Source organism: Sorghum bicolor, chromosome 3, assembly GCF_000003195.3.
Source record: "Sorghum bicolor cultivar BTx623 chromosome 3, Sorghum_bicolor_NCBIv3, whole genome shotgun sequence".
NCBI lineage: Eukaryota > Viridiplantae > Streptophyta > Magnoliopsida > Poales > Poaceae > Sorghum > Sorghum bicolor.
In genome coordinates, this window is record NC_012872.2 from 20,040,774 (window position 1) to 20,051,858 (window position 11,085).

Consider the following 11,085-nt stretch of genomic DNA (forward strand, 5'->3'; position numbering starts at 1 on the left):
TTGGATTGTTATTTTTTTCTCTTTTCTTTCTGGAACAAAGACGGCGCAAGAGACCTTTGTTGTCACTCCTTCTATCCATGATGATGTCCAAAAACAGGTTATCCTTCCATCCCCTACCGTCACCACCGTGGAAGCAGCAAAAAGCTCATGGTCTCTGCTATCACACGGTAACACTAGTCCATTCCACGCTTGATCTTTATTTATGTTTTCATTGGAACCATAACCATCTTAATCTTAGCGCCCTCGAAAAATATTCTAGGTCTAAAATCCGGAGCCCTCCTTTTGTTTTTGGCCGGTATGTTGTTGGCCAGTTCACTAGAAAGTGCTCACCATACATCTTGTCTAGAGTTTCGCCCCTCCACAGAAAACTCCTTCACAAGCGTTCGATCTTTTCGGTTAGCCATTTTTGTTTAGGAAAAGCTGTCACCGAGGACAAAATTGATGGGTGATTATTCTAAATTAAACGAGCTCATCATAATTCACGGAAGCTCACAAAAACATCAGTATTTGCCTCAGGCGGGCCTTTTATAGATCTATTTGATAACAATAACAATCTTACTTTTATAATCTACTCCAAGCAAATGAGCAAACCAAATAAGGGATATATATACAAGACATATGATTTTTGCACGGTCGCCTGCTCTAGCAACAGCCAAACTCCAATAAAGTCAATTGCGGAGGCGGGCAATTGGAATTAGCGAGGAGGGAGCAACCGCCATCAGAACAAGACAAGCTTATCGCTATCGGAGCCAGGCGGGCTGGCATACCACTATCGGTGCGGATTGTTCAGGCTGATATTGTACGCTGTGCTACCTTCTTAATAAAATATACATGAAGTCGTATTTTTGAAAAAAAAAATAATAACCATACACATGGTAAATCAGATGTCACATGATCCACACATAAACTACACATCTCCACATTATATTTATCAATTCCTTTCCCCTCGGAGCTCGATTTCTAAATTAGCAAGCCATGCTATATACTAGTCTATTCACTTATTAAAAAATCATAACTGAACTGTTGACTAATTTGACAGATAAACTCAAACGAATAACAACCAGGTTTGGCCACGTACACACTAGCTACCTCTAGCAGCTACAAGTAAACGCGTAGCTAGGTTTCACATCATTTGTTTTGGTCCACAAATTAAACGAGAGTCGAGCAAAAGCTTTGGTTGGCGTTTACATAGCCCAACTTTCATGTTTACATCGGATTAGCTGACATCATGCGCATTTCATCAAGCGCACTTTTTTTAAGCAAAAAACTAATACGTCGTTCGTGCACGTACGTACCAACAATATCAATTTTGATGCATTAAATAATTAATTTCTATGTTCTGTCAATGTACGCACTAAAACAAAAGATTATTTTTCTGTGTGTAGAAAAATGACACAAATGCCTCCTACAATCTTGATTTTGCCGCATGTTGACCGTACATGTCCGTGGATCGGAACAAAGCAGATGAATCCTCATCAAAGTATAAGCTAGACCTTGGTTCTACCTATCCTAGGTGCCTACAGACATGAACAGAACAAATATGACCTCCATCTCCTTATCTTCTTGATGTATCCTGTATACTATTTACATGAAGAGAAAACAGAACAAGTGAGGAAAATTAAAAATGATGAGGCCAAGAACGAACACACGAAAAGGTTTGCTTGCCGTGCAATCTCTCTTTCTGATTGACCAGTTGAGTTGCATACATCATTCAAATCAAACGTGTACTGATTTCTCCTAAAAACATACGCTATATATGTTATATATATTCCGACCAAGCAAGATTAAAAAAAAAGTTGTAAACTCAGCTAATTGCGTGCCACTACAGAGGAGAGGATGGACCAAGAATCGAGTTACCAAAGCTTATATTGATCTGATCGGGCAGAGCAGGAATCGGATTCCGAACCAAGGAGAGAGACCTTCAACTTGGCACACGCCCAAGCGTGAGGCGTGCCGGCCGGCGGCGTCGGCCATCGACGATCAGTAGTAGCGGTAGACGACGTACGAGTTCCGGCGGGGCGGGCGTACGTGGCAGAGCATGAAGAGCACCAGTGCGATCATCATCGCCAGCAGGAACCCCTTGGGGTCAAGGACGCCGGCGGTGTCACCTCCGCCGTCGTCGTCGCCGCCGTTGCACCCCATGCAGCAGCACGACCCCGATCCCATGGCGGTGGGCGCGCCTCCTCTATGGAGAGATCGAGGAGGAGAGCTAGCTAGCTCCCTGTGGATCACCTGGTCGTCGATCTCCCTCTGGCTCTGAGGCTTGAGTGAGAGGGGAGTGGCCGGGGGAAGAGACAGATGGTTGCTTGCTTCGAGTGTGGAGAAAGGAGGCAAATGGTTGCTTGGGACGCAAAAGGGGAGGACGGGACGGACGATACACAAATAGTAGTACAACTCATTTGTTTACTACTAGTACCATCCATGGGCGCAGGTCCAAGAAGAAAAGGCCGGTGCAGAGACGGCAGGATCTATGGCGCGTGAGGACCCACATGTCAGTGAAGATAACAGAGCAAAACCGTTTGGACTTCTCATCTTTCGCAAAGTTTTTTTTTTTTTTTTTTGACGAGATCTTTCGCAATGGGCTGAACTGAACTGTTCTAAACTGTTGACTTTGATTTATTGGCGTAATGTCGTTTTCACTTTTGAAAAAGTACCCTTTGGAATTCCACTTCAGCAGGACTAAAATGGGATGGATGACTTTCACCTCAACCTTCTGCTGAGTCGGATGATCTAAAACATTTTTCTTAACCTTTCAGTCAGTTTTTATTTGAGCGATGGTTTAACGGCCTATTCAGTCAGTTACCACATTTTGCCGAACCTTACTAGGCCTTTTACGGCAGATGTTTTGTTCATGCATTCTTTAGCCAAATCTTGGCTACGAAGCTGGTAGGGTATGGCAAGAGGTGTGTGGCTTACTGCGCTAGTCAACTAAAGAAGCTTGGTGCAAACGGGACAACCAAAGTCTGCCCTTGTTCTACAACTGGTTGACCGTTTTTTTGTTCTGTAGTTGACTACTCCGTATATCAATTCTCTGGAACCATTCTGCGACCCCCAAGCTTCAGTTCGTTAAGGAACTTGTAGTCGACAAATCAACTTGACAACTTGCTGGCCGGAGGACCAGACCTTAAAACTAGTTTGCAGTTATACGACCACGGTAGTCGGCAGAGTATATGTTCATGATCGACAAATCGACTCACGTGACAGTATATATATGTTGCCTGGAGGGGTGGGGTTGCATCAGTCTGGTTCACAACACAAAAAGTGTGAGAATCAAAAAATACTGAGGACAGGCCCGGAGTAGACTAAGATATGCACCCTCACCAGTTGAGACCATTATCAAATTCAAACGATGGTACAATCTAATCGTGGTTGCTACACAGCTGAGTCAGAGTAACTGACAAGTATGCAAGGATGTTAACTGCTGATACCAAGGAATTCGGTGAAGCTTGGATACTTCGGTTCCCAACCGATCTCAGCCCGAGTTTTCGAATTCTCCATTCTCTTCCCCAATGGACCGTCAGTACCTGCAGTTAAAAACACATTTTAGATTAATTAAGCTATGCTAATGCCTGTGCGCTCAAGAATATGACAGAACCATAGCTGGTAGTACAAGACTAACCAGTAAAGCCTTCAAACTTCGTGTCAAATTTCCCACTTTTGTTAACAGCATCCATTATCTCTTGCCTGCAAAGTTTTTTTTTCCTTTTCAATTAGGCAAACCAAAGAGTAACTTGGCACGGCAAAACTGACTATACAAAACAAAGAAACTGATCTGAACAAGGTCAGCAGTTACCTGGAAAGGGGCTTGTTGTCACAGCCCAAAAATATCCGACTCCGCAGTCTCTTTTTCATGATTGCTACTGCAAGGGAAGCGGCATCCTGGCAACAATATGACATATATAATCACAGCTAATAATATAACATTGGTTGAAGAAGAAGCTATATTCACACCCGTCCATGTGATTGACATGGAAAAGACCTTAAGAATATGTAAAGATATCAACAGCTCTAGGAACCAAAGCATTCACAGGCATGCTAGGATCGCATCGAACAATACTATGGTAAAACTAACTTAAGTGGATATATAGTAACTTCTAATTAGATAGCATTGCAGTATCTAAAGTAACAAACCAAAAAAAAAATCACTTTTTCAACTTGCTTCATAGACTACAATAATATAAGCTTCAGGATTTACAGGCTACATATATAGTTTTGAAAACATATGCTTTTATATTTCATAAATAAGTACAAATATTAAAATTACCAACATTTGATGGATATCAGGCATTCTGCTTAGCTTCTTTTGAGCCAAATGCAAGGCTATGTAAAGAAAATGTAGGTACATCCATTTACAGATTTTGGACATAACATAAATAAGCTCAAGTGCTCAACCATCATCAGATGGTAAGATGAGTTGAGAAACTATAAACAAGATGTGCAACACTGGAACTAAAATAAATCTGTAGCTCATCTTACCTCATAATGAATCTGATTGATGATATGATCTGGTCTTGTGTCTAACGTTCCTTTCCTCAACCAGAAAACATGAGCACCTCTGTCTATCTTGTGTGTCCAAGTCAAGGAAATGCTAACCAGTTTCACCCATAGTAATGTGTAAGAGTTTGTGTTCATAAAAATTAAGCATTAGTTGAGGATATATAAAGTCCAGCTAGCCTAAGAACACAGCCTCCTGCCTCAAGAACAACATTTTCCACTTTTAGAAGTACATCAGTACGAGGGCTCCTGCCAATTGGCACTGACGAACAATCCTGCACAACGAAAACATTTGTGGTTAAATACATCACAGAAAATAAGGAAAGCAGGACAGGCAAAGTTTTCCCACCTGACAACTAAAATATAGATACGGATGCGTAACATAGTTTGTGGTTACTTTTAAAATTTTCCCAACTTGTACCCACCCAAAAGAGCCAGAGAAAATAGTGGAGACAAATATGATCCCTGCAGAATACAAGTCTTTCTCTAGTACCTCGTTGCACATGCTGTTGTCACTGCAGTCATACAGAGCTGTACTTGATGTAAACAGGAAAGATCCTTCACCACTCCAATTTGATGCTGCCAATCTGCACGCATTTTCTGAAATAAGGATACATCACATGTCCACACTCCATAAGATATAATTTAATTAGTGGAAGAAAGATGAATGACGAATTCATAACAGACTCACATGCAACAGTGATAAAATGCAGTCAAGTATGGATTACGAATGGTGCTTGTGTGATGCACAGATGTGTTGACACACTAAATAAAGCTAGCAATGCCCATCATACACATGATTAACCAGCTAGTACATTAGATTCTACAAATAGTGAAGAGCCCTTTTTCATTCATTGTTAGCATAAACAAATACTTACGGACAACACCAAGTACCAGATAAAACGCAGCACCTAGATTCCATGATAGCCATAGCCAAACACAATATGTTACCTTAGTTGCTAACAAGACAGCATGTTACTTTCATTGGTCCATGAACCCAACAACACCTATCACCAACTGGGAAGTTGTTTGAAGCAAACTTGGTAAATTCAGGGATGAGTTCCAACCGAAATATGAGAATGTAAAGTCTTCTTTCAGTTCTGTAATTTCATCTGAGTATACTTATATTAGCCTAACTAAAGTAAAAGAGATCACGAGGTCCTACCTCAAGAATTGAGAAATCAACCGTGTTTTACACCCCCGTTCTCTATCACTATGCATGATACTGTTATGGTGGCACATCTGCTATCAGCTCTAGCATAAACACTGCTGCATCTAGTCTTACACCACCATGCTAGTCACCAACAAAAATTATTACTAAACGTATGCTCATGTTTCTTTGTAGTCTCTGCCACTATTATGGCTGTCAGCAAACATACAATGCATTCACTCCCATCAGTTTAATCAGATTGACCCCATTGATATTTAACTAAGATATAGTGTCCAGATCCCCATCAAGTTTGACTTGGATATGAAATCTCAACCTAAACAGACTAACACACCCCAAAACGAATTTTGGTATCGGTGATCCTAATTTTTTTCTAGAAATGTTATGTACTGTAATGCACTAGAAGAACACAGATTTGGAGAGCTTCATGATTTCCACCAAAAAAAAAAAAGATCATTTGTACCATTATCATTACAGTGAACAAAGTCGTGATAAAATATGACACTGGAAAATTGAAATACATTGATGAAATCATCATTATCATGGCACTCATTTACCTAACATCCCCAGGATAATCATCTGAACTGGACGGGGGAGCGCAGAAAATAACATGTGGAACCTTCTGATGAATAGTGGTGCCTTTCAATGAGGGGATGATGCCAAGATCTGTTAACTCACTGTGATGATTCTTGCTTGCAGTCTGGCCATAAACTTTGCAACCTGGATGCTCCTATAGGATGAAAATACTTATAAAGGCCTACATCATAGCTTTAAGATTTTATTTCTCCTCCCCCCCTGCGCACGCGCGCGTGCACGGTACAGAAAAGCAAATGTTTGGTTAAAAGGGGGTCATTCCAAAAAGATTCACGACTTTTTCATAAAGAAACTGTTGGTGTCGGCATTTCTTAAAGAGCACTTGAAAACCAATGATCAATAGTTTTCCATAATATCAACAGCAAAGATCTAAAACTGATTTGAACAGTAAAAAACATCGGTTGAGTAAGCTGTTCTGGTGCATGATTCTCAATGCTAAGGCAATTGAGGAGCCAAGTAAATATATCAGAACTATTAATCATAGCTAGGGATACCTTTTGCCACTTCTCAGCTACAATTCGTCCAAGAACACCAGGGCCCACAATCAGTAAATCATTCTGGCCAACAACATTGGGGTCGGAAATATCAGACCCTTTATCATGAGATATCCCTGCAAGCCGCAAACACAGAAAAAAGAAAGAAGAGTTAAATAATAGGAATCATCTCTGTGAACTTCCGGATTTGGAAATAATAAAGAAGATAACACAGGAAACTTTGCAAGTTACAGCTTTGAGTACGTCGCAGTCAATAAAAATTGCAACATACATACATGACATGAAATTGATTATAGCTACTAGCACAACCTGGCACCCATCCAAACCATTCAACGCACGTGTAGCTTGAGAGGATTGGATACGTCCTCCAAATTATTGTGATGTCAAGCTCTATTAGCAGCAGTTCGGAACAGAACCGAGAAATGATATAGCGTCGCAAATTTGGTCAATTCAAGGCGCAGGCATGACAAGCGTCACAAATTTGACAGACAGACGCTGCATATGAGAAGGGCAGGGTGGCGGTGAGACGGTTACCGAGAGAGGCGCAGACGAGAGGCGCGCGGCGGGCGAGCGAACGGAGGCGAGGTGGCTGAGCAGTCGGTGCAGGTTTCAGGGAACAGGAGTCTGTCGTGGAGCCGCGGGGATGGGCCGGGTTCGTAGCGGGTGCCAGATGGAAGGAGGCCGCAGCGGCGGCTCTCATCTCGTCGGCCGGCGGGGTCGCGGTCGCGGCGGCGGCGGCGACAGTGTGACGGTGAGGAAAGAGTAGACGGGGAAGATGGACAGTGGATCGAGTTCCAGTACCAGGAATTGGTTGGGGTCTACCTTATCGATTCCGTATCGGTACGGGCGGTATATCCGGTTCCACCATCTATAAACCGGTAAAGAGTTATATCGGTACCGGCCTCATCCCAACCTGCTCCAGTCGATCCGGTCCTAATTCGGTCTCGCACTCTCGCCGTTCATCCCGGTACCGGCTAGAGGGCTAGTCGCCACCCAAAACAACAGTACAACACCCTACGGCCAGCAAATCATCAAGGAGCTTCGATTCTTAGATTATAGACATGACAAATCGAGAAGACATGACAAAACGAGACAAAAGATATAAGATCCGGGAAGAAAAAAGAAATCTCAAATGTAAGGCCTTGTTTAGTTCGCAAAAAATTGGTTTTTGGCTACTGTATCACTTTCGTTTTTATTTGACAAACATTGTTCAATCAAGAAGTAACTAGGTCAAAACATTCATCTCACAAATTATAGGTAAACTGTGCAATTAGATTTTATTTTCGTTTATATTTAATGTTCCATACATGCGACCAAAGATTCGATGTGACGAGAAATCTTAAATTTTTTTGCGAACTAAACAAGGCCTAAAAACGAAGAATTGATGTTTGGGAATAGAGGGTGAGCCGTAAGTTGGTGATCAAGACCAAGCCTTTGAAGACCAACAGGCACAGGAGAGCTTTGATCAAGGCAAGTATAACTTGGGATCATTCTTGTTACATATTCACTTATAACTACACATATATATCATATGCATGCTTTCACCTTGTCGACCTTAGCAAAATCATAGATGATTGTTACCTGGATTTCTTGCTACCTACTTGATATGCATTTGGTATAGATGTGCTAGTGCTTGATATAATCCATGATCTTGTAAGATGATTAATAGCTATGCAATGAACGTTAAAAGATGACAAATAACTATATGAGATCTTGTCTGTAAGTGATCACCGGGACAACAGTACAACCATAAGGCTATAATGACTCTGACTTTAGCTCAGTATGGAGACCTTTTCTAGCTTGTTAGAGGTTACCCGAAAGGGCGGAGGGGCTGAACCGACACGGGTATAGTGCGAGCCCCTGTTCCTATGTGTATAGGCTGCGCGTCATTGTGCCATTCGGAAGGGGGTATCTATATCTGCTCGCAAAGGAAACCTTGCGGCCCTAACATGTTAGACGAATTTTTGAAAGGCTTCATAGTGATCCCTGTCGATCTCCCTAGGAAGGGGGTTAAGAGATTAGCTACCTCGGGCGAAAGGGTAAATCATGACTCATGGGTAAAGATTTACAACCTCTGCAGAGTGTTAAAACTAGTATACTAGCCGTGCTCACGGTTATGAGCGGCCTTAGGGGTTCTTGCTGCGATGACGATGAGCTTGTTAAGTTGTTATGTTCATTTGATTATCGTTTATGCTATGAATTAATTATGCTTACACTTGATCATGTGATTAATGGATTATTTATGTTACCTTGACATTTGCTATTTAATTAAGAATATGCTATCCACTATTAAAAGCTAAATGCAGTCAAACCAGTGTCAGCTATTTGAGCCTCATGAACCCCTAGTTATACTTGTTCAGTACGATATGTGCTCACTCTTGCAATTTCCCAACACCCCAGGTTATGATAATGATGATGCTTGGAATGAGGACTACCGTTATGAGTACTAGGTTTGGAGTCAACCAGTCAACAGTGTCCCTGTGTGGAGCTTCCGTCGAGAGCGTTGTTTACTTTATGCTATCATTTTTGTATGAGACTATGTGATATATTATATTCCGCTATGTAATAAACACTGCAATGGTAGATTTGAGATTTGTCTACTTATGTGTGCGACTGTTTCTGGGCACATATGAGTCTTTTATGCATCCTATTTTGTTCTTAAAATATGGGTGTGACAAATTGGTATCAGAGCTTTGTTGACTGTCGGACGCCTAGTTAGAAATTGGCCGTCTTAAGGTCTTAAAATTACTATAAAGTCCTTGTTCTATAAACCTTGATATTTCTCCTCCATACTATATACTTCTCATTGCTATTCATCTTCACCTTGATGCTTATTTTAAAGACTTGTTCTCACCCCCACTCTTGCTTGATATGCTTTTAGAACCTTTTCTTAGCACCTTCTGGCGTCAATGAAATAAGTGTTATAGGATCTTTGCCGTTAATAGGAAGAGAACGTTAGTACTACAAGTTGAGTCAATGCTTGAAGTGTGAACTTTGATGCTTGGTTTGGTTTGTTATTATGCTTATGCTTGATTTGGATTTTTGTAATGAGTGCTGGAACCTTGTGGGCATATCCACAAGTTCCCTAGTTAAGAACCTTAAGTAAGAACATGAATAAATAGTGGTTTGAGGTCATATCCTGTTTCTGTCTTTTGGTGTTTTTCTGGAGCAGTCTGCAATAATTATGGTATAAATCAAATTCTGTTCGTGCAATGCTCATCAAATTTTTCTGGGAACAAGCAAACTTTCATATCTTTCAAATGCCGCAAGAATGACCATATTATCTATTATGAGCTGTGAGTTATGACTGTTTAAAGTTGAGGTTTCTGCGCAGTCTGGAATTCTGGAACAGTTTCGGTTGTACCCAGTTTTTGATTAACCTAACGTTGGAATCTGTTAATATGATCTAAATGAAAGTTGTAGAAGATTTCTTTATCTTTCCAACGGTGTATAGCATGTATCCTTTTGAATTATAGAACTCAAGATATGACTGATTTTCTGATCTGCTGATGTTGGATGTTACCCAGAAAATCTCAGATTCCGTTAACTCTTGTAATTGTCATGTTGGACATTACTAAGATGTGTTTATAAACCTTGGAATGCAGATGGCAGCAAGGGGAAGAGGCAGAGGCAGAGGCCGTGGCAATGGTGGCAATGCCCCAATCACTGTGGAGGAACTCATGCAAACCCAAAATGAGATGATGCACGTTTTCATGCAGCACCTACAGCAGCAACCTCACCACCACCATCACCTGTTCATGTGAGGGACAAGCGTGGGAAGTTTATGAAGGGAAGACCTCCGGTATTTACACACTCAGCTGATCCCATGGAGGCAGATGATTGGTTACGTGCCGTGGAGAGACAACTGAACATAGCACAGTGCAATGACTTGGAGAAGGTGTTGTATGCTTCTGGACAGCTTCAGGGGGCAGCTCAGATGTGGTGGGAGTCATATCAAGCTGCTCGTCCCAACAATGCTCCTCCTGTCACATGGCTGGAATTTTGTAGAGACTTCAGAGCTCGACATATAAATGAGGGAATGATGGAGCTCAAGCAAGAAGAATTCAGATCACTCAGGATGGGTTCCATGACTGTGGCAGAATATCATGACGCATTTGAACAGTTGGCTCGCTATGCTCCGAACGATGTCAGGGAAGATGCTGATAAGCAACGTCTATTCATGAAAGGCCTATACTATGAACTCAGGTTGCAGCTAGCCGGAAACACTTATCCTACCTTTCAAGCTCTGGTGAATCATGCTATCGTGCTAGATAATATGCGTAAGGGTCAGGATAAGAAGAGAAGGATGCTGGCGCAAGGTTCTGGGAGCAACAA

The 11,085-nt window shown here is 41.7% G+C and overlaps 1 protein-coding gene across 1 annotated transcript; it reads right to left on the bottom strand.

Moving 5' to 3' along the window:
* LOC8075361 lies at positions 3,170-7,570 on the bottom strand. The gene is made up of 9 exons (XM_002457787.2): positions 7,285-7,570; positions 6,751-6,866; positions 6,220-6,392; positions 4,988-5,081; positions 4,659-4,769; positions 4,477-4,566; positions 3,794-3,879; positions 3,620-3,684; positions 3,170-3,524 (listed from the first exon to the last, which is right to left on the bottom strand). Exons 1-9 carry the CDS (start codon positions 7,448-7,450, stop codon positions 3,415-3,417), a joined length of 1,011 nt encoding a protein of 336 aa, XP_002457832.1. The 5' UTR covers positions 7,451-7,570; the 3' UTR covers positions 3,170-3,414.